The sequence below is a fragment of the Oncorhynchus kisutch genome, linkage group LG6, assembly GCF_002021735.2.
Source record: "Oncorhynchus kisutch isolate 150728-3 linkage group LG6, Okis_V2, whole genome shotgun sequence".
Classification (NCBI taxonomy): Eukaryota; Metazoa; Chordata; class Actinopteri; order Salmoniformes; family Salmonidae; genus Oncorhynchus; species Oncorhynchus kisutch.
This window is the reverse complement of record NC_034179.2, coordinates 67,091,510-67,115,456: the sequence shown is the minus strand read 5'-3', so window position 1 is coordinate 67,115,456 and position 23,947 is coordinate 67,091,510. Positions and strand designations below refer to the sequence as shown.

The 23,947-nt window shown below is 41.1% G+C and overlaps 2 protein-coding genes across 10 annotated transcripts in view; both read left to right on the top strand.

Moving 5' to 3' along the window:
- The window catches only part of LOC109893245 (homeobox protein Hox-B3a), a 42,253-nt gene extending 37,967 nt beyond the window's left edge, over positions 1-4,286 (top strand). For 7 of the 9 annotated variants that reach the window (XM_031827224.1, XM_031827222.1, XM_031827223.1 and 4 more), the window contains 2 exons: positions 654-1,254; positions 2,024-4,286. In XM_031827224.1, coding sequence (XP_031683084.1) covers positions 762-1,254; positions 2,024-2,787 — 1,257 coding nt within the window. In that variant the 5' untranslated portion in view covers positions 654-761 and the 3' untranslated portion in view covers positions 2,788-4,286. The remainder of the gene's footprint in view (positions 1-653; positions 1,255-2,023) is intronic. The other 2 variants (XM_031827228.1, XM_031827229.1) reach the window with 1 other exon arrangement.
- Positions 4,287-7,098: 2,812 nt separating this feature from the next.
- On the top strand, positions 7,099-9,930 carry LOC109891896 (homeobox protein Hox-B2a). Its single transcript, XM_031827220.1, has 2 exons — positions 7,099-7,723; positions 8,659-9,930. The coding sequence occupies exons 1-2, from the start codon at positions 7,303-7,305 to the stop codon at positions 9,381-9,383; spliced, it is 1,146 nt and encodes a 381-aa protein (XP_031683080.1). The 5' UTR covers positions 7,099-7,302; the 3' UTR covers positions 9,384-9,930.
- The last annotated feature ends 14,017 nt before the right edge of the window (positions 9,931-23,947 follow it).

The following is a 23,947-nucleotide window of genomic DNA, read 5'->3' as shown; positions in this document are numbered from 1 at the left end:
ACCTTCTTTACTTACGTTTCTGTCTTTATCTTTCAATTGTGCAAATAAATAAGACTTTTCTATTACAACCATAACACAAGACATGTTAGGATAGTATTTTAATACAAACAACCTTCCGTATGAAAACGAACACATCGCTCTATCGCAATTCAAACGACTTTCAATGTATGAAAAAAGAATGATAACAAAAACACGTTTTATTATCTTAGAAATAACAAAGGCCAACGCTGAAACATTATTCAAAATGTTATATTGTGAAAATCCGGACAATACGCACAAGTAATGGGATATACCTACCCAAATAATGCAATCACCACATATTTGTGAGGTTATATTCGTTATTTATTCATGGACAACATCTTGAAGACAATCGTGTTCGTGCTCCCATGTGCGAGTGCAGAGTGACTGCCTGGATGTTGTTTGTGTTCAGTTGTGTGTATGTGTGTGTTGGAGAGAAGGAGAGAGAGAGAGAGAGTTGGGAGAGGGGGAGTGCTGCTCATAGTGAGATAGAGTAGGCCCAGTGCACTGTGGCCTGACATGGCATCTGCAAGCCGTGTTGTGGGAAAGCGCTATTCATGTCATGGCGCCTTTCAGCGGCAGAAGATGGATTTATTTTGCGCCTCTCTTATTATGTGCTTCTTATAACCTTTCAGGTCAGCTTCCAAGAGGCCTTTGGAAAGAGACCGTCACGTGACATCTGGTGCCAATGTTCTTCCAGAAGGTCATCAGGACCCTGGTAGCCGGTAACTCCACTTTTGGAAATGCAGAAAACGACCTACTACGACAACTCGACGCTTTTTGGAGGTTACTCGTACCAAGGGGCCAACGGCTTTGGCTATGATGCTCCTCAACCGGCCTTCCAGTCCGCGGCTCACCTCGAAGGCGACTACCAGAGGTCCGCCTGCTCGCTGCAGTCCCTCGGTGGCAACAGCGCTCCTCCCCAGCAGCATGCCAAGACGAAAGAGCTGAATGGCAGCTGCATGCGGCCCAGCCTGCCACCTGAACACCAACCACCACCCCAGGTGTCCCCTCCGGTCAACCCCGCCAACGCCACCAGCAGCAGTGCCACCGCCACCAGCAGCAGTGCCACCGCGCAGCAGCCGGGAGGCAGCGGTGGGGCCGCCAAATCAGCGCCCAAGACGTACACTCTGTCTACCAACCCCACCCTCAACAAGCAGATATTCCCCTGGATGAAAGAGTCGAGGCAGAATACTAAGCAAAAAAACAGCTCTCCAAGCGCAAGTTCAGCTAACGGTGTGTGCCCCGCTCCCCCCTCCCCAATGCCCGTTACCTTGTTCATGCCCGTTATATACACATTCAAAGCTGGATAGCTTAACCACAACACAGTTACAATACATAATCATGGATTTGTATCTAATGACCTAACTTATTATTTATATATTTAAAGCCTGTTTTTTTCCCCGAGTTAGGTCGTTAGGAAAAGCCCTCTAGTTATAATCACATTCATTTGATAACTGAGACCTCTATTAATTGGACTCACAGAAAATAGAAGCAGTCATTCTCTTTATTGATGAGCATTTGAAACAATTGCATTAGAACATGGCAGTGTTTGGCATATACTGTGTATCTTTCATCAGACAGATATGATACGTTTGGAAATCCGAATGTTCTTGTTTATTTGTAGATAAGAGAAATGCTTCATCTAAACTGTAGGTGGTCAAAGATGATTGATATGAAGATATTGACAAACAAACACACACACACCAATTTATGTACATTCATTGAACCTCAGATATGTGTGACACAATTCAAGTGAAAACAGTTAATGTGCAGCTCCTTCAAATATAGTAGGCTACAGTTCTGGCTGTGGGCTTTGTCTATGATGCAATTTACGTACATGGTCAATGTAGGGTCTCGAATCTCTTAATAAATGACAAAGTTAGGAAGTGTTGACAACTCATATCTAGGGGATACATTTAGTTTCCTGGCCTCTGCTTTATTAGGAAATGATGCATTCAATTTCCGTGTGTAGTAATTATGTTTTATTTCATTCCCACCCCAGCAGAGAGCAGCGGAGGTGAAAAAAGCCCCCCGGGTTCCGCAGCCTCCAAGAGAGCGCGCACCGCATACACGAGCGCGCAGCTGGTGGAGCTAGAAAAGGAGTTCCATTTCAACCGTTACCTGTGTAGGCCTCGCCGTGTGGAAATGGCCAACTTGCTCAACCTCAGCGAGCGCCAGATCAAGATTTGGTTCCAGAACCGGCGTATGAAGTACAAAAAGGATCAGAAATGTAAAGGGCTGGGCTCGTCATCAGGGGGGCCCTCTCCAACCGGAAGCCCACCCCTACCCATGCAGTCCTCAGCTGGCTTCATGAACTCCATGCATTCAATGGCAGGCAACTACGACGCCCCCTCCCCGCCATCTTTTAACAAGTCCCATCAAAACGCATATGCCATGTCCTCAGCCTACCAAAACCCCATGAAAAACTGCCCCTCCCAACAGAAGTATGCCAACACAGCACCAGAATACGACCCGCACGGGCTACAGGGTAACAGTGGCAATTATGGGACTCCCAACATGCAGGGCAGCCCCGTGTATGTGGGAGGAAACTACGTGGAGACGATGCCCACCTCTGGGCCGTCCATGTACGGCCTCAATCATCTACCACACCACCAGGCTGGGAACATGGACTACAACGGTGCCACGCAGATGTCAGCAAGCCAACACCACGGACCGTGCGACCCCCACCCGACATACACAGAGTTGGCAGCGCACCATCCTTCTCAGGGTAGAATCCAGGAAGCTCCCAAGTTAACTCATCTGTAGTAGCAGGTTTGGGAGAAAAAACTAAATTACAACTACAAATAACTAACCCATGGGACGCTGCAATGGGGTTGAACAAAAAATATGATCCAGTGGTTTCTTGCCATGGCCAAAAAAGTATTTTCTGTTGTCTTTATCATTGTGCGTATTAGTAACATTCACTTGAATTTGCGTTTTGATTAACAGTTTATTTCCTTGAAATTGGAGCCCTCCCTCGAATACAAGTAATTAAACAGTAATAGTTGGGCTTAATGGACAGCTAACAAGGTGGGAAATGTATTACTGTCAGACCTTTTTGACTCGATGGAACACATGTTATGTCAACGAGGAATAATGCTTAGCCTGATTCCCTGCAGTCAGCATAAATGGCTAAGCTTGACTGACATCAATATGCATTCCTCAATTGGTGCAAGCAAACCACTGGATTGTTTTAGATTACTTCCCTTATTCATATTACCTCTCTTTGGAAATGTCTCACTAACCCACTGTCCAGTGACATTTTTTTTTACATGTCCTCGCCAAACATTGTGGCTTCAAGGGAAGCCACAGATGAATAGTAGGCCTACACCCCCACTGGGTTTATGGTGTTTGGGTTCACATTGCTATGCTATGCTAGCTAACATCCATAAACAAACAAACACACACACGAGGACATAAATAGATATTTGTTATGTTGTTATATCATCGTCACAGGGTAAAAAGGAGTTGAGAACTCTTTTGAAAACTATGATAGGCTCATTGCCCCCTCCTCCCCCTCTCTCCCTTCCTTCCTCCTCTCTCGCTCTCTTTTCTATCACTCCCCACTCTCGCTCTCCCTACTCTCTCTCTCTCTCTCTCTCTTTCAATCGATAGGGTTCGCTTACATTAGCCAAGACTAATGCGAAAGGCTCACATTTTCTCATGTCTTGACTTAACGTGGAAACAGGGTATATTTGAACAAAATGCATGTCCGGGAACCAAGCTGAAGTGTAGGTTTACACTAAAGCTTTCTCGTCTGGGCATCATTGTTGCACTTAGAGTTTACATTTTGATGGTTAAGGAAAAAATACATCTTATTTCGGAAACGGAAGACCTCCAATCAGCGTCTTTCTCAATGTATGTTCAAGTGAACATTCATAAATATATATTTATTTGTTATAGCCAGATTAAATACTTTCTTTTTGTATTATTTATCCCCCATGTATTTATATCAAGAAAAAAATGTAATTTTTTAGTATTTACCTGTTATAAAGACGTTGTGTTCTTGTCATTGTAAGGAATTAATTTTTAGTTATTGTATTTTAGAAATAAATAGTTTAATGTTACCCTTGTACATAAATAATGTCTTGACTTGTACAGGGGACGCGAGGACGGAATCAGACCGTTCCTGCATAGTCGAGAATTAGACGAAATATAGCTAAACACTTTTGGAGAACTTCCTTTGTCCTTTGTAGCTCCTTTTATTTCATTGTTAAGAGTTGTCTGTTGAACAATTCTTTAATAAAATGTTATGTTATTCAGTTCTATCTGGTCATTTCAAGTTTTCACCTGAGGCAAAACGAGGGCCATACTTTTAAAGTTGTTAAAAAACGCAGAGGTATTCATTTGTATAGTAGACATGTGCACAAACTCTATTGCTCCCTCGCTGGCTCTATTCCCCTCTCTCTTTCAGCGGCACGCACGCGCGCGCGCACACACACACACACACACACACACACACACACACACACACACACACACACACACACACACACACAGCTTCTTGGGAGCATCTTTCCTCGTGCTATAGTGCCAGACCACTGAAAGAGCCCTCGGGTATGCGCTTGGGTTGGTCACGTGGTCCAAGGCAACACAATCTTTGCCAAAAAGTTTAGTACATAATTTACACATAGATCGCCTCATATACCGAAACCTATTTTAACGAGAGTAGGCCTACTGTATGAAGATAATCAAAGTATAGAAAATAACATTTATTTTAATAGAAATCAACATTTATTGGCAAATAAGCAGATCACAGATGTTGGAATATGCCTATACCTAAATCTAAGAAAATATAGTTTAATAGCTTTGCTACCGAAAATACTCATTATCGTTGAAAATGCAATTAAGTTCCCTTTAAGATGCTGTTAAATATTGAAAGGCAACCATCAAGAATAATACTCTTGCTAAAACTAACTGCAACTGAGGAAGTTGATCAATATAGCAGTACTAACACAAATAACACTAACAGAATAATAATAAGTAATACAATACACGGTTTATGCTACGCTTCTACATCGAAATACATTTGCCTTGTCTTAAAATGATCAAATCAACTTACACCTAATTGTTAATGTGTGAAAACACTCATCACCCAACATGAATAATAAAAGACAACATATAGCCTAGCTAATAGTCTGTTAAACAGTAGTTAAAAGAGAAGAATCGTTTTTCGAATTGTTTGCTTAACTGTAAAAAATATATAAAAAAACTGTAAAAAGAGCCAACTCCCACCACACTCCAAATATGAAAGAGCAGATTCCCAATAAATAAATATAGAAATAAACAAATAACGTTGCAAGTCCATGTTCTGTCAAGCATCAAGATTTTTGTGGCACAAACAAACCACATGTAAAAACGCAGAGCTTCTCAAACACATAAAAAGTCCAAACAAATAGTCATAAAAAATAGAAACACAATTCCTGATGGAGAGAAATACTCCCCAGTTGTCCCAGTTTTTGCACAGTCAGCTCCAATATAAGCAAAGAGAGCCCGTGCTTCTGACCTCCTTTCCATATTCTACAGCCTGCATGTATGGGAGAAACGCGGCCTACTCACTGCCTTGTATTTAGCTTTAAATGGGCCAAACACCCACGCACATTTCTCCCGTCGTTGTTTTTAAAAGTCAAATGGTTTTGAATAGTGCACTGCAATCTTGGCCCTTTCCGTCTATTTTGAGATAGTGCAGAAGCTTATTTCAGTAACAGGGTTTTATGCGCAATGGGGAACAATTATTAGGCCTGCGTTTGGGTTGTTCAATTATTGGCTTTTGCGTTAAAATCAGTAGGCCTAGATTCTGGGGGATAGAAAGAGCGTTTCTTTGTTGCGATCTTGAAGGAAAGAGAAGAATTCTTGAGGCTGGTTGCTGTCAAGCGCTTTGCCTGGGAAAAGATTGATCACCGCAGTTCTTTTTTTCCCCCACTAATTCTTCGTTTCCAAAAATATCCTAGCAGCAAGGCTACTATCCGTGTTAAACTTCTACAATATACTTCAAATCAATACATGTAACCTAGCCCTATAGGCAATATACTACGTCCTTGCTTATCGATAACAACGAATTCGTAGTGTAAACACAGACCAAGTTTTTCGTTTTTAAGAAGCTAGGATTCCCAGTTGTACACGCGACCTCGCTGTGAACTTTAGTCAGTCGGCTCAGTAAACAAGCCGTCCATTTTTTACACTGTGAGAGAAAACTCCAAGCTAGCAGTCAGTGGAAGGCCTTGATGGGCTGCATATTTTTAGGACCATTTCACACACACACATACACACACACACACACACACACACACACACACACACACACACACACACACACACACACACACACACACACACACACACACACACACACACACACACACACACACACACACACACACACACACACACACACACACACACACACACACACACACACACACACACACACACACACACACAATACATAATTTAGTAGCATATCTCCCTGCAAGGTGATAAAGAGCTAGCAGTTATAGAAAGATAACATAATATAATTATACACTTACACACACTGACCTGGCTCGTCACTCTGTAGCTTCCATTTATGAAAACAAAAATATAGCAGTCTCCCATTACAACATGCAGGCTGCTAACCTGCACTATGCTAGGCTCTAGGAAACCGTTTTTCAGTATTTTGCCAAGCGAATCTCAGCCTCTTGTTGAGACATCTCCCATCTAGGTTGGGTGGAGTTATTTTTACCTTAAGTCTGCTCCTCTTGTCAAACTTTTAAGATTAATGGGCTTCTTTTGTATAAACACGCCGTTTGCCATATTGTATATGTGCTCTTAACAACAACCAAATTTGACTGGATTACATCACCAGGGTCCAGGCAGAATCTCTGCATGCAAATCTCCATTGTTTGACATGAAGGCCCTCACATTACCTCCCACTCGAAACAACGAGGTGAGACAGTTGGCAACCGAACACTTTTTTTTTTCTTCTCGAAAATAATACCCCCCTGCTAACACAAACCAATATCTTATGGTATTTTTGAGCATTTGTTGAAAATAATGCTTTCTTTAGCCACCAGGCCCCGGCTTTCCATTGGTTGAATCTTGTCATGTGACCAGGAATTGGCTGCAATTTCGCCCATAGTCTTCAGTTTAGTAGACCAAGGTCCCCATACGCTAGTAATATCACCAATATACACAATTATTAAAGCCTGAAAATACGGGATAGCGGGGAGCTAATAATCACGCGTTTTTATTTTTATTTTACTCGTTTTGATCTCGCCGTCCGTCTGTGGACCAGGATAAGCTATGAATTTTGAATTTGAGAGGGAGATTGGGTTCATAAACAGCCAGCCTTCCCTTGCAGAGTGCCTGACGTCTTTTCCCGCTGTCCTGGAGTCATTTCAAACTTCATCAATCAAGGACTCGACAGTAATTCCTCCTCCTTTCGAGCACACCATCCCCAGCCTGAGTCCCTGCACAAGCAGCCAGGCGCGACCGAGGAACCAAAAGCGAACCTCCAATGGCCTCCAGCTTCGGACGCCACAGCCGCAACAGGGCCCAGCCCCGCCGGCGAGCGCGGCTGGCCCGCTGACACACGAGTTCCCCTGGATGAAAGAGAAGAAATCCTCGAAAAAGGGACCCAAATCTGGGAATGCCACGGTAGCCTCCTCTTCTCCCTCTCCTGCATCCTCCGGGTACGCCACTGCAGGACTTGAATCACCGACAGGTCGGTACATGATGTAAAAGACAAGGCTATACATTTGTTCTGCATTTTCTTTTCCATTTTCTTTATTTGCACTGTTCCATTGCATGTTGGTCTATCCTGCTGCGCCTCATAGAAACAGATATGGAAGTCTAATCTTTCTCAAATTATTGTTGCAGGGCATTTCTCTCATGTTGACGTTAATAAAAGGACAAGAACCATGCATTTATTTCTGAAATATGAGTGCCATTCTGCTCTGTGTCGTGTGAATACGGAGGAGTCAAAGAGACCTGCATTATGCTGCAGTGTTGCTTTGCATGTGCTATTTCCCGTCATAATCCCTATTACTAATCTATTACACAACTTTCGATTGTATTTCACTGTAACATATCCATATCTTGCATTGCGTGATTTGATGTCAGGCATATAAACATTGATATAGCCTACACATAATCGGCTATATGTTAGCTATATTGCAAAGTCTTTGTTATGCCTGTATGTGTCAGATATTCTATGCGTAATGCGGATGTGTGTGTGTGTGTGTGTGTGTATTCTTGCTGATAAAGTTGCATTTCTCAAGATACAGATTGCAAATCTTGTCCTAGAATAACGATTTAATCGCAGTCAGTGTCAGTGCTGTCTTAATGATATATATTCATAACCATGTCTAGAGGTTTAGGGTAGCCATGTTGGATGTCAGTACATAACGTGGAGGCAATGGGACAAAACAAAATATGGGGCTTAGATGAATAACGCGTGTTCTCTGCAAACCTGATACACTGACATCAGAGAAGCACTGCAGTCATTTGAAAACAATGCACGTGTGGTAGGCCTATTGGGATTTTGATACGCCTCGTTCATTTTTATGGTTTTCAGTAGCTGCGTGCCAAATGTCTAGCCTCAACCCTATTAGCTTGCTATTTTGGACTTATTTATGTTCTATGTCTGGGTTCTTGCAGAGGCGCAGGGTGGATTGGACAGCGGAAGCGGATCCCGGAGGCTGAGGACTGCCTACACCAACACGCAGCTACTGGAGCTGGAGAAGGAGTTCCACTTCAACAAATATCTCTGTCGGCCCCGACGGGTGGAGATAGCTGCCCTTCTGGATCTAACCGAGAGACAGGTCAAAGTGTGGTTCCAGAACCGGAGGATGAAGCACAAGCGACAAACGACACACCACAGGGAAGGCCAAGAGGGCGACCCCGGCGGGTTCGAGCCCCTGGAAGGTGCTGATGCTTCCTCGCCTTACTCGAGCCAGCCACTGGAAGCCTCGGGCTCGGCTGCGTCCGAGGAAGAGACGTGTAATTCGGCAGCCTCCTACACGAACAGCAGTGACAATAACCAGCCCACGCCTGAGGAGGGCCAGCTGAGCTGCCAGGAGCCCGCATCAGTCTCTGACACAACAGTGCGGTCGACTCCGTTCCCAACGCCCACTGCAGATAACCCCGCAACAATGGGCAACGGTGGCGCATCTGGCCCGGATCATTCTTTTTCAGAGCAGCAGGACGCCTCCTCCCTGCCCGATTTGAATTTCTTTTCTGCTGATTCCTGCCTCCAGATTTCTGACGCTTTATCGCCCAGCTTGCAGAGCTCACTCGACAGCCCGGTAGATTTCTCCGAGGCAGACTTTGACTTATTTACGAGCACACTTTGTACAATAGATTTACAACATTTACAGTTCTAACAACAAGAATAGTGCAGAGCAATCGAATTAAGGAGAATGTCCCAACGTCTTACAATGGTATGAATGCTTCTCGGCAACAGTCCTGAAACACACTTATGAAAAAGATTCCTGGGTTTATTTTGAAGATAACATAGAACCTGAGATAGCAAAGGAGCTATTATGTTCTTTCCTGGCATTATAATTTTGGTTTACTCCATCGAAATCACATACGGATTTCCCCTTGTTCAAATTTCAGGTATTTATTGCCTTCTTGTTTTCTGACAGTATTAATTGGCAGTTACAGTGAAATACTATACTGTCTCCTTAATGTTTCAAAACTGTTCAGTGCAGCTCAATCTTTTAATTCTCAGGAAATTTAGGCCTATCAGATATATAAGCCTAAAGGATAGTTGAACTGCTTTTAGAAATTCTCTCGAGACGGGCGTTGTGAACCTGTTGATGAGGTTTAGAACTAGTTTATTTATTGAGATTCTTTAATAGTAAATTTCAAATTATTTATTGTACATTATTTTCATAGTTGAAATAAAAACAAACTTTTATAATGTGGCCTAAGTGTTTTTGATTATGTAGTTACTAGTAAATGGAAAGTGCAATTATTTCTTTCAGATAAGAAACATATAGAAATATTGCAAATAGAGACTGTTTGAGATGTATTGGTCTACCAAATATCTGTTACTGGTCTTGGCAAATGAATAATTTGCTATTGCATAGTTGATATAATAATTCTAATAATATGAATAATAATAAGTAATATTATTATTGTCGTTTATATTATTTCCACACAATTATGTTGTGATGGTTTCATCTATTATATGGCAACACATGGAATCTCCAAAGGTTGTATAGCCCGTTGGTTTCAGATTTTGAGGTATTAAAGAAACACAAACGAATCATTTGCTATTTTAAATATTATTGAAATATTTTAATTATTATCTTCCAATAAGATATTTCTGGGGGAAATGCATTCTTATTGTGAATTAATTCTGTGCAAAAATAAACAGGACACATATGATAAAACTGTTTGGGTAAAGACGTTAGCCAAGAGAAATCCTCATAATCAAGAGCTGATACAGAATGTGTTGCCAAGTTATTGTTTTTGTCTAGCCTAGCCTGGTGGGAATTTGGTGCATGGTAGGCTAGCCGACCTAGCTTAGCTTACTTTAGATAGCATTGTAGCATGAGGGAATGACTGAGCTAACGGCGCTCATGGCTGCTGTCATGCTGATGCAAAATGGCGCTGAGAGCACAATGGGCGATATGAACAATAATGCGGCAGCCATTATAGGACATTTGGGGTATGTGGCTTCACAGCCCAGCATCCTGCAACACTTTCAATGATAATTGGGTAATACATAGGCCTATAGCCAAATAGATAAAAAAAACAGTTATGTAATTGAACCGTACCTTATGTTAATTAATGAGATAGGCCTGGAGTATTTGGCACTACTGACTGTTTATACCTTTGTTTGGATTATACCTAAATTATTGACATGGTCAGAACTAAAATAATAACATAATAATAAGAATAATATGAATAATAATTATAATGATAATAATAATGATAATAATAATATTTATTATGTGCAGTATTGCATTGTTTATGTAGGACTAATATGCCTAATAATCAGGCATTATAGTAGGCCTAAAATTCACAATGAATAATGTGTATTCCTAAGACATAAATGAAGCTCTTCTCTGACGCAGCCTGTCTACTGTACCTATTTAAAATGCATCTCCTGGATCTGTGTTCCAATAAGCACTCTCCTCCATGTCAACTTTACCACTGCCTGTCTTACCCGCCTCTCCATAATCACATAGTCTACACACATACATGTTATCTTATAAAGCAGTATTACTATGCCATCACTACATAACTCACTAGCTAGTCCAATATTTCCTTTTATGATGGTACTTAGAGGGAGTTATTTTATTAAAGACATTGATATTAAGTTCCTATATCAAACATGAATACTATCATTATTTCATACTGCAATTACTTAGCCTACTGTGTCTCTGCCAAAGTAATGGCCCTTACATTGTACTCCTGGTGGGGAAACAAAATGTATAGTGTGCACCAGCTAGACCCAGAATGGCTTCCTAGTGTGCATGGAATCAAGTTTAAGGAGAGGAAACTGAGAACTAGAACTGGGTCACAGACCTTTGGACTCATCAGACTCAGGGGGCCTTCAGGAAAAACAGTGGAGTGGTCCAGAGAGGGTTCAGCTAAGACTAGTGTGTGTGGCAGGAATCGTCACCCCCCCCCCCCCCCCCACCCCCTCCCATGAAAGACAAAGACACCTGATCGATCCCAACTTCAGAGGTCCCTATCTGCCTCGTCAATGGCAGAGCACACTCACAACCCTGGGACCCTAGCAGTGACAGGTATGAATCAATTGAACATTCAAATAACCACCGGAATGAATGGGGTCAGTTCAGTTCACTGGTGTACCTTGGTGTGTGTGTTTGTGTAGGTGTGTACGTGGCGGAGATAGAGGAGAGTGGGATTGAGGTGGTGTGTGTTCATATTTGACACGGGTGTGTATCACTTGATCCTTTCAGGATATATCAGCTGATCAACATACATCACGAAGGCTATGGAAACATGGGTTGTGACAAAGTGAGATGTTAACAAAATTAGCATTAGTAAACTTAACATTAGCATTAGTGGAAGGTGAAGAATTACGATTAATGTCAAGTTTAAGGTTGAAAAGGGCAACTGGGGTGTCTTATCAACCAAAAGAAAGCCCATCTAAACTGTCGAAACCTGTATCCTCAGTGCTGCATCTCAGCAGAGAGTCACTTCTTGGCTCAACTTCAGCTAGCTTAAGCTAACACTTCCCACCCTCCTGAAGTGAGTCGCTATGGGAATGGACATGTTCATTCAGCTTCTCATGTGAAACATCTAGTCCACTCTACCTGGGACCAGACCAAAACCTGGACATAAGCACAAGGAAGACCCCGTCCATTGTTTAGACAACAGAAGTCACGCCCCGAAGCCCTTACTAGATCAGTAAACACAGGAGCAGGAGGTAATGGCCGACTGATATGGTTTAGGTGCTTGATAATTGGAGGTGTGGTGCCTGTGTCTAAGCTTCTCCATCTGTATTTGTTTTCTTTGGACTCCTGCCACTACTAAGAGAGAGAGTTTATCAGTCGGGTCCCCTCACAATCGGCGAAAATCAAGACGTTTGTTTATTTCCCTCTTAGAGAGCGGCCATTGCTGTGAAGTTCTTGCGAGGTGTTTCTCTTGGACGGCACAGGCTAGTAAGGTGGAGCAAGGCAGAGATTTGTTGCATAAAGAGGAATGTCACTGCCCCAGATTTTTCAATATGATGTTTACATAGTTATGTTTACACATAAATGTGGGATGGGTAAGTGTTTGCAATAGCCAATCACATTTGAATGAGCCTAATGAGTGTTGGCTATAACTCGTCTGATTGGCTATGAGGGCTCACATGAGGAGGAAGTAGGAGGTAGGCCAGGAAAAGCAGCAGCTGCATGCACAAACTGTCTTCACATTGGAAACCTGACTAGGTTGACCTGTATGTACGGTGCCTTCAGAAAGTATTCGTACCCCTTGACTTATTCCACATTTTGTTGTGTTACAGTCTGAATTCAGAATTGATGAAAGATTTTTTTCTCTCACCCATCTACACACAATACCCCATAATGACAAAGTGAAACATGTTTTCCAATAAAAAAAAAAGAATAAAATAAAATAAAATACAGAAATGTTTCATTTACATACGTTTTCACACCCCTGAGTTAATACATGTTAGAATATCCTTTGGCAGAGATTACAGCTGTGAGTTATTCTGGGTAAATCTAAGAGATCTAAGAGATTGGCACACCTGGATTGTACAATAATTTTTTAATTCTTCAAGCTCTGTCAAGTGGATTGTTAATCATTGCTAGACAGCCATTTTCAAGTTTTGCCATAGATTTTCAAGCCAATTTAAGTCAAAACTGTAACTAGGTCACTCAAAAATATTAAATGTCATCTTGGTAAGCAACTCCATTGTATATTTGGCCTTGGTGTTTTAGGTTATTGTCCTGCTGAAAGGTGAATTTCTCTCCCAGTGTCTGTTGAAAAGCAAACTGAACCAGGTTTTGGATTTTGCTTGTGCTTAGCTCTATTCCGTTTCTTTTTATCCTAAACAATGTTGTTGATCCATCCTCAGTTTTATCTTATCGCAGCCATTAAACTATGCAACTGTTTTAAAGTCACCATTGGCCTCATGGTTAAATCCCTGAGTGGTTTCCTTCCTCTCCAGCAACTGAGTTAGGAAGGACATCTGTATCTTGTAGTGACTGAGTGTATTAATTCACCATCCAAAGTGTAATTAATAACTTCACCATGCTTAAAGGGGCATTCAATGTCTGCTTTTTTATTTTTACCCATCTCCCAATAGTTGCCCTTCTTATCAAGGCATTGGAAAAACCTCCCTGGTCTTTGTGTTTGAAATTCACTGCTCGACTGAGGGGACCTTACAGATAACTGTATGTGTGGGGTACAGACATGAGGTACTCATTCGAAAATCATGTTAAACACTATTATTTCACACAGAGTCATGCAAATTATTATGTGACTTGTGAAGCAAATATTTACTACTGTATGTATTTAGGCTTGCCGTAACAAAGACTCAAGACATTTCAGCTTTTCATTTGAATTAATTAGTAAAAATTCCTAAAAATATAATTCCACTTTGATATTGTGGGGTATTATGTATAAGGCCAGTGACACACAATCTACATTTAATAAATTTTAAATTCAGGCTGTAACAGATCAAAATGTGGAAAAAGTCAAGGGGTGTGAATACTTTCTGAAGGCACTGTAGCTAAAGATGTACCGTAACAGTGTAAGGTATCAAACTCTGACACTATTCATCACTTTGTTCTTTGATTCACGTGGATCTTTATGACCACAACATTGTTGTTATAGTAGATAAACAGTTGAAATGTCATATTATGATCATAACAACATAGATTTCATATTTGACATTGAAGTATGACGTAGGGTTTGACATAATCTCACACAATAATTCAATAAACAGTAACTGAAAAGTGGAGAACTCATCACATTTCTTCTCATATTGTCTGAATTAAACAAAGGGTTTTGCTGAGGAAAATGAGCGACACCAAGACTTTGGTTGCTGCTGTTACGGTTTGATCACAGAAGCCGCCACATCAAAGATTTCCAGGATGGAAAAAGGCAGATCCTGTGAGCTGCTCCTGACACACCAGAGAGAATGGTAGGCAGTAGCCTCAAGTGATGTCCGCAATGCCGCGGAGTCACGTCTTGTCATATCTGTATGGTGTACACTGGTGAAATTACAATGAAACTCTCCTTGATTCAATAGGACAGGTAACACTTTACATGTAGTTCTCCTTTTATTATCTGCTTACTCGATTACATCTTTGATAGCCAGAATACAAAATCACCCAGAATTACTTTATATCGGCTGATAAAGTAGTCCTAACATGTAATAATACATGATCATTAGGCCTACACACGTTACACTAAACCTCCATATTACTAATCCGTGTATTGTAATATTGTAATACAATCGGTATTTACACAATTATTACCAAATAAATAGAAATTATACGTGATGTTTGGTCAACTTTAGAATAAAAAGGGACCTAAATTATAAATGATATGGAACGTAAAGTCGAACCTTATAAAGTACACTGTATATGAACATGATGTCACCATCGCTCCTCCTGGAATTTCCCTGTGTTTCTCCAGGTGGCAATCTGAGGTGATAACGTTGGTTGACAGCCAGATAACTTTTTAACCTTATCAGCGATGGTTGCACACAGATAAGACAAATCCAATGTGGCAGTGAACCAATATGGCTGCCGACACATTGTCTCAGCCCACAACTGCTGATGTCCTTCAAACACAACTGGGGCAATCCACATGGAAAGAGGTGCAAAAGCAAAGAAACAAACAAACTGTGTTTGAGAGCCATGTAAATATGGCTATGAAATATGTCACATGTTTTGATAGCCTAGAGACGATACAGATTCAGTAGTTCTCCATTGTTCCGTAACGTTCTTCATAACTCATCATTCCATAGCCTCACAGATGTGTCAGACTCCCATACACACAGACACATTCACTCACGTGTATCAGGTCAGAGTTCAGGGGATATCACAACTGAAGTTTCTGCCACCATTTAAATAAGAATTTCTCAATATACAGTAAAGACAGTGATACACATTGGTAACACTTGATACCGTAGGTTACATTGCCCTCAATTATTCTATAACCACTACGGTAACCTCTGAACTGTAACTTCTCAGCATTACACACAGTAACTGAAGAGAAATAATAGGCAACAGGACATGACTTGGCAACCTGATACTTGATTTGGCAACCGACCAGATTCTGTTACTACCAGCATCGTTTCAATGTAGTTACATGATAAAAACATGTTGGAATTATAAAGCATGCATATATCTATATCCTGCAAGTGTCACCCCACCCCCACCTCACACACACATATTGACTGTGTTGGAATTATACTGTAGATTCCTCACATTTAGCTTTTCTCCACATATCAAGTTAAGAACTTCAACAACCTACAGCTGAGTGTATTGTGACCAACTGAAATATGTCTGACTATAGCATGAGCAGCCTGGAGGGGCCTATAGAAAGGGGGGTTGTGGGAAGAGGATTTAGGGGTCATATCCTGTGGTCTAGAACATGGGCGGAGAACCGTGTTGCTTGTGAGCCAGGATAGTCCCCTCCGTCAGCACCTCATTCAGAACCTCAGCAGCCATACCGGATGACCTCATTCAAACTAAGGATTCCATATGGCCATCCACATCTGAGGGGAAAAACTAACCAATCAAGGTTGTTGTTGTGTCAACCCCATTGCTTCATTAGCAACTTCTCACTGATACTTGACGTGATTATGACACACACAAAGGCAATGGTGAGTTTAATAAACCAATAATCTGTGACACATCAGAATATCACTATATACCGGCACATTCTTTCTCCTCTAGTCTTGTTTGTTTCGTGGTTCTGGTGTGGAGAGTGGTTCTACATTCTACATTGCGGCGGTGTTAATGTAATAGGCTGCCTATTCAGCAGCCGAGAGGGAAATCTCCTCAACCCGTCGCCTATCACATTCCACGCTTTTCGGGAAAGACGGGGCCTGCTTCCAGGAATGCTGTAATGGGCCCGGGGGGTCATGTGACTGTCTAAAAGCCCAGAGTGTGCTCAGTGGTTCTCAGACCACCCTCTGTATAACGGAAGGATCCGATGACGCAGCGCTTAGAGAATAGGCGATAATGCGTTGTTTTATCAAAATCAGTATGTCTAGGTGTCATGATATGGCCCATACACTGCTAGAAAGTAGAAGAACACACACTCACAGAAGGACACACACTCACTCCTCCTTGAGGAGTGCATCTCACACGAAGTGGGTTTTGTCAAATGACGGAGCTCGAACCAGTCATGAGGTCATGAGGTCATTATCGAATCTAACTGTTAATATCTACGATGGAGAGATGAAGTAGCCAGTTATTGCACTGATGTCACTGACTTACAATAAAGCAGGAGATGAGATATAATTATTTTTAACCTGATATTGCGCAAATGAAATGAGATCATTTGACACATCTGTTTGCTATATTCAATATTCAACTTGGAAAATATTGAACTAAATATAGCATGTTTTTTTCAGAGTCATATACACTGAATGTACAAACATAAGGAACACCTTCTCTTTCCATAACATTGACTGACCAGGTGACAGCTATGATTCCTTATTGATGTCACTTGTTAAATCCACAACAAATCAGTGTAGATGAAGGGGAGGAGACAGGTTAAAGAAGGATTTTGCAACTCAATATTAGGAAGGTGTTAATAATGTTTTGTACACTCAGTGAATAGCGATGTATTCTATGTGGCGCTGGGTATACTGTATTATGACAACACAATATTCTAATGTGTTTTATTACCAGTTGATGGACTTAATTTTCTCCCCTGGGATACTGAAACACCCATCACAATGGTGTTGTCACCGAGCACTGTACAAATTATTACTTTGAGTGGCCGGATAGACAATAACTGTGGTGACAGCAGTTGACTAATCATCCCTGAGAAATACCTTACTCTCAAGTATTGACACACAGCGTGACAGGTACCATTATGAAATGAAAAACTAGCTGTCAAAACTGACTATCCTCGCATTGTGAAAAAGAAATGGTTTCAATGTCGTACCATCTGGTTTAACTACAGTAAATCAAGTCAAAATAAGCCACAGTCAATAGATACAAAGGCTGAAATAACTATGCTTGTTGTTATGTCTATCTTTTTTAAAGACGTAATGAAGAACAAAGAAGAAAATAAGATAAATATCTATCTGAAGGGTAAGTTTGGAAAAAGTGTGTGGAGGGAAATACAAGAAAGCCCTTCCCACAATAAAACAATTTTAAGACGACATTAGGGAATACTGGTAATGTGATGTCATAGAACAGTTTCTGCCGCTGATTGGCTGAAAACCCGGGGTGTGGGGTGTTTGGAATTGTCAACAAAGCAACATGAAATAAATAAATAAAAATAAATAAATAAAACTACAGTTTGTTTCTTTGAGAAGATTTATAAAGCAATCTGTGCATTTTAACAACAGCTACAGTGGGGCAAAAAAGTATTTAGTCAGCCACCAATTGTGCAAGTTCTCCCACTTAAAAAGATGAGAGAGGCCTGTAATCTTCATCATAGGTACACTTCAACTATGACAGACAAAATTAGAAAAAAAATCCTGAAAATCACATTGTAGGATTTTTTATGAATTTATTTGCAAATTATGGTGGAAAATACGTATTTGGTCAATAACAAAAGTTTATCTCAATACTTTGTTATATACCCTTTGTTGGCAATGACAGAGGTCAAACGTTTTCTGTAAGTCTTCACAAGGTTTTCACACACTGTTGATGGTACTTTGGCCCATTCCTCCATGCAGATCTCCTCTAGAGCAGTGATGTTTTGGGGCTGTTGCTGGGCAACAAGGACTTTCAACTCCCTCCAAAGATTTTCTATGGGGTTGAGATCTGGAGACTGGCTAGGCCACTCCAGGACCTTGAAATGCTTCTTACGAAGCCACTCCTTCGTTGCCCGGGCGGTGTGTTTGGGATCATTGTCATGCTGAAAGACCCAGCCACGTTTCATCTTCAATGCCCTTGCTGATGGAAGGAGGTTTTCACTCAAAATCTCACGATACATGGCCCCATTCATTCTTTCCTTTACACGGATCAGACGTCCTGGTCCCTTTGCAGAAAAACAGCCCCAAAGCATGATGTTTCTACCCCCATGCTTCACAGTAGGTATGGTGTTCTTTGGATGCAACTCAGCATTCTTTGTCCTCCAAACACGACGAGTTGAGTTTTTACCAAAAAGTTATATTTTGGTTTCATCTGACCAAATGACATTCTCCCAATCTTCTTCTGGATCATCCAAATGCTCTCTAGCAATCTTCAGATGGGCCTGGACATGTACTGGCTTAAGCAGGGGGATACGTCTGGCACTGCAGGATTTGTGTCCCTGGCGGCGTAGTGTGTTACTGATGGCAGGCTTTGTTACTTTGTTCCCAGCTCTCTGCAGGTCATTCACTAGGTCCCCCCGTGTGGTTCTGGGATTTTTGCTTACCGTTCTTGTGATCATTTTGACCCCACGGGGGTCAAGGCCACTGTATCTTCTGCTGTAGAGGTAACCTTCCTGGTCTTCCTGTCCTGTGGTGGTCTTCATGAGAGCCAGTTTGTGGTTTTTGCGACTGCAGTTGAAGAAACTTTACGTTTTAGAAATGTTCTGAATTGACTGCCTTTCACGTCTTAAAGTAATGATGGACTGTCGTTTCTCTTTGCTTATTTGATATGTTCTTTCCATAATATGGACTTGGGCAACCGTCTATACACCACCCCTACCTTGTCACAACAAAACTGATTGGCTAATTTGCATTAAGAATGAAAGAAATTCCACAAATTAACTTTTAATGAGGCACACCTGTTAATTGAAATGCATTACAGGTGACTATCTCATAAAGCTGGTTATTTAAAACTTGTTGGGGTACAGCATGATTCCATATGTGTTATTTCATAGGTTTTGATGTATTCACTATTATTCTACAATGTAGAAAATATTCAAAATAAAGAAAAAACATTGAATGAGTTTTTGCATCCAAACCTTTGACTGGTACTTTATATAATTTTATATACGTGTTTATTTATTTTTCGGGACCAATCACAAACTGGGCGTTGTCCCTAACACCCTAATGAGCGGGCCACCACTGTCGTAGAATCAAAAACATCAAGCAACCACTGGTTACCAAAACATTACCCTTTGCAGTACCATATCTAGCCAGCAGTGGAGACAACTATATGGATTCCATAGTGACAGGATACCTGGCCACATTCCTCCAGCATTTTCATCAATCAATCACAGTATAATAGTGCCTTCATTTTTGTTGTGATACAGCCTGAATTCAAAAGGGATTACATTTATTTTTCTCAGCCATCTACACACACATTACCCCATAATTACAAAGTGAAAACTTTTTTGAAATTGATGCAAACTTATTGAAAATGAAATATCTCATTTACATAGGTATTCATACCCCTGGGTCAATACTTTGTAGAAGCCTGTTTGGTGGCAATTACAGCTTTGAGTTGTCTTGGCTATGTCTGCATCAGCTTTGCACATCTGTATTTGTGGATTTTCTCCCATTCTTCCCTGCAGATTTTCTCAAGCTCTGTTAAGTTAGACAGGGAGCAGCAGTGAACAGCATGTCTTTCCACCGATTTTCAATAGGATTCAAGTCTAGGCTTTGGCTGGGCCACTCAAGGACTTTCACATTCTTGTTCTGAAGCCGTTCCAGCATTGCTTTGGCTGTATGCTTGGGGTCATTGTCCTGTTGGAACATAAAAATCCCCCCCAGTCAAAGGTCTTTGCACTCTAAAGCAAGTTCTCATCAAAGATTGGCCTGTACTTAGCTCCATTCATTGTTCCCTTTATCCTTACAGTCTCCCAGTCCCTGCAGCTGAAAAGTAACCCACATAACATGATGCTGCCACCACCATGCTTACCAGTGGGGATGGTGTTAGACGGGTGATGAGCTGTGCCTGGTTTTACATTTTTGTCTCATCGGCCCACAGAATCTTTTACCTTATGATCTCAGAGTCTTTCACATGCATTTTTTTTGCAAACTCCAGGCATGCTGTCATGTGCCTTTTTCTCAGGAGTGGCTTCTGTCTGGCTACTCTCCCACAAAGCTCAGATTTGTGAAGTGCTGTAGAGATTGTTGTCCTTCTGGCAGGTTCTCCCATCTCAGCCAAGGACATCTGTAGTTCTGTCAGAGTGGTCATTGGGTTCCAAGTCACCTCCCTGACCAAGGTCGTTCTTGTCCTGTTGCTCAGTTTGCCTTGGATGGCCAGCTCTAGGCAGAGTCTGGTTATTTCTATATTTTTTCCACTTCCAAATGATGGAGACCACTGTGCTCTTGGAAACTTTCAACCCTCTAGAAATGGTTTAATACCCTTCCCCAGATATATGCCTCATCACAATTCTCATAGATCTACGCACAGTTCCTTGGACTTCATGCTATAGTTTCTGCTCCGACATGCACTGTCAACAGTGGGACCTTATATAGACAGGTGTGTTTTGCTCTAAATCATGTCCAAACAATTGAATTGGCCACAGCTGGACTCCAATCAAGTTGAGGCGATATCTCAAGGACTATCAAAGGAAATTGGATGCACTTGAGCTCTGTTTGGAGTTTCATAGCAAAGGGATGTGAATACTTATGTAAATGAGATCTTTCTGTGTTTCATTTTCACTTTGTCATTATGGGGTATTGTGTGTAGATCGGTGAGAAAATTATTAATATTTATTTTGAATTCAGGCTGTAACAAAATGTGGAATAAGTCAAGTTGGTATGAATACTTTTTGAAGGCACTGTACATTAATTTGTCAAATTAGAGAAGTGATATAATAGTGCATTGGTATATTGAGTTTAGAGCAACTGGTCCATATCACCAGAATACTACGAGACTAAGCTATCCATGAAACACAACAAACACCCCACTCATTTCTATCATTCTGAATATCAAAACACATAGCACCATATGAGTGTCTCTGAGCCTCACTACTTTCACCTTCTCAAAGCTCGTGAGACAAAATGCAAAAAAGTCAAAGCTATGTGTGTACAGTACACAGAGTGAGTTAACATCCCTGAGAGAACACATCAAATACACTTTCCTTGCTTGGATAGAGCTGGAGGACAGTAGCTTTGCATGTAGGTAAATATTGTTGTCCGTATCTGGAGGCAGTAGGACATGTCTGAAAATAAGGGTCCGGTGATGATGGCATCTCCACGCTCAGCCAGCTGAAACGAAAACAGCAGCGTATACTGACGCAAATTGCATAGCGCCATTTGCATCATCATTTGCAAAAACACTTGGGCAGAGTCCTTTGGGCTGTGTCTCAAATGACACTTAATTCCCTAGATTGTGCATTATGGGATCCAATGGAACCTGGTCAAAAGTAGTGGACTAAATATGGAATAGGGCCCTGGTTAAAAAACGGGGCACTAAATAGGGAATAGGGTGCCATTTGGGACACAGCCTTGGTCAATGCCAGATCGCAGCATCGGAGCACTTGAGGACGGAGGAGAGGATGATGCCACTGCCACTATGTAGAGTCAACAGAGTCTGGCTGCAGTGACATTGCTAACAAAACAAGGCTTGTAGATTGTGATGTAATGATTATGATTTTAGCCACCCATCTGCATCTGCTGCATGATTCATGTCAGCTAACAAAACAACAGGGCACAGCCTGCTTTGGGGATCAGACAAGTACCCAAGGGCAGCATAGAAGGCCACATTCAGATCCAGAGTGTACACTGCAAATAACCCAAGAGAGTGTTCCAAACATTCTCAGATACATTTGCCCCCCTTTGGACTCACACTAGCCACGACACCTATACGACAAACCCAGGTCTCCTGTGTGCAACCAAACAGTGTTAACCTGCTAAGCTGAAGATCACGGAGCCAACATAAGTCTTCACAGGTCTCAAGCAAAGTTACTTATCATGTGAGCGTGGTGAACCAGACATAATGGTCTGGGAAAATGAAGAGGTTTTAGGGCTATGCTTCAGCTGTAATATAATGTCTTAAAGGAATTCCTGACTCATTCTTAAAGATTCCTCTTTACACTTAGGGCCTAAGTGTTCCTTATCTAGAATCAGCCCTGGAATATTGCACGGAGCAGTAGACCAACTAAAGGGGAAAAAAATGATTTGGCTTTATGCAAGAGAATCATATTAAACAAAACATTTTAATTTTACCAGGCAAGTCAGTTAAGAACAAATTCTTACTTTCAATGACAGCCTAGGAACAGTGGGTTAACTGCCTGTTCAGGGGCAGAATGACAGATTTGTACCTTGTCAGCTCAGGGGTTTGAACTTGCAACCTTCTGGTTACTAGGCCAACGCTCTAACCACTAGGCTACCCTAACATAACTTTCTTCACTTTCAAGCATTGGGGCTTTTTTAAAATCCACTGGGCTATCAATCCAATTATATTCATAATGTAGCCGTATTTATTGTTTCTCTTTCATTTGCTATTATCCTCCCTTATAAACCACTAATATAGCCTACTATTTTCATGACAGTTTTATTATGATTACAGGCTGTGAAATCAAATGGATTCTTGTATAATGTTCTCATAAAATGTTTTTGTTATTATTTCGAGTGGTACTACAAAGATAACTTTTATGCTCCTGAACAGATAAAACAAGCTGGAATGGGACGCATGAAAAACGTCGCCAAGAAGAAGACTTCGAAGTCCCTCAGTTGTTGTTACCTCGTCGTACCGCTAGGTGGGTCCTACTAGTGTCATTACCATTTGCTTGTATGGCCGTATCTGTTCTGTTTGTTAGCAGTTTCTGTGAAGGGATTACATGCTGCGAAGTGTTTAAGAAGGGGGCAATGATCAGAGCGTTAGATTCTAATCCCTGTTTACATTTGCATTTGAATTAATCTTTAGATGGATTAAAATGTATTTCTCGGTGACCTTAACGTTAACGTTAACCTCGCAGTTTACTGTTGATTTTGCCACAACAGTTTGTTTACAGCAGAAATGTAGCCTAATGTTTCCTCAATGGCCTATAAAAGTCTGCAATGTAAATTACTGATTGTGTTAAGGTAAATTATATGTTTATTATAAACTCACGAACGTTGCTATATTGGAGAGCATATTAGCTGTTACATTATTTTTTTCAATAATCCCAAAAAGTTTTTTCATAAATAAACGAACACAAATGATCGAAGGAATTCCTAGCCTATGCATAGTCAGATGCGTCCGTGCATTAAATCCCACCAATAGGAAAATTGCCCATTCAATGTGAAAATACCAATAACAATTTCCATAGTTAATTAATATTTTAATAAACGTTTAACATAGATATTTAGTTTTATCTGGATCGTAGCCTATTGCACAACGTGTAATGGAATTTGTAAATGATTGTAGGCTATTGCTTTTTATTTCATTTTCTA

What these genes read in the sequence shown, in the direction of transcription:
- LOC109891896 (XM_031827220.1), top strand. Translation starts at nt 7,303, where the DNA reads ATGAATTTTGAATTTGAGAGGGAGATTGGGTTCATAAACAGCCAGCCT. An exon ending in AGGACTTGAATCACCGACAG is followed by an intron (nt 7,724 to 8,658) that starts GTCGGTACATGA and finishes GGGTTCTTGCAG; the next exon opens with AGGCGCAGGGTGGATTGGAC.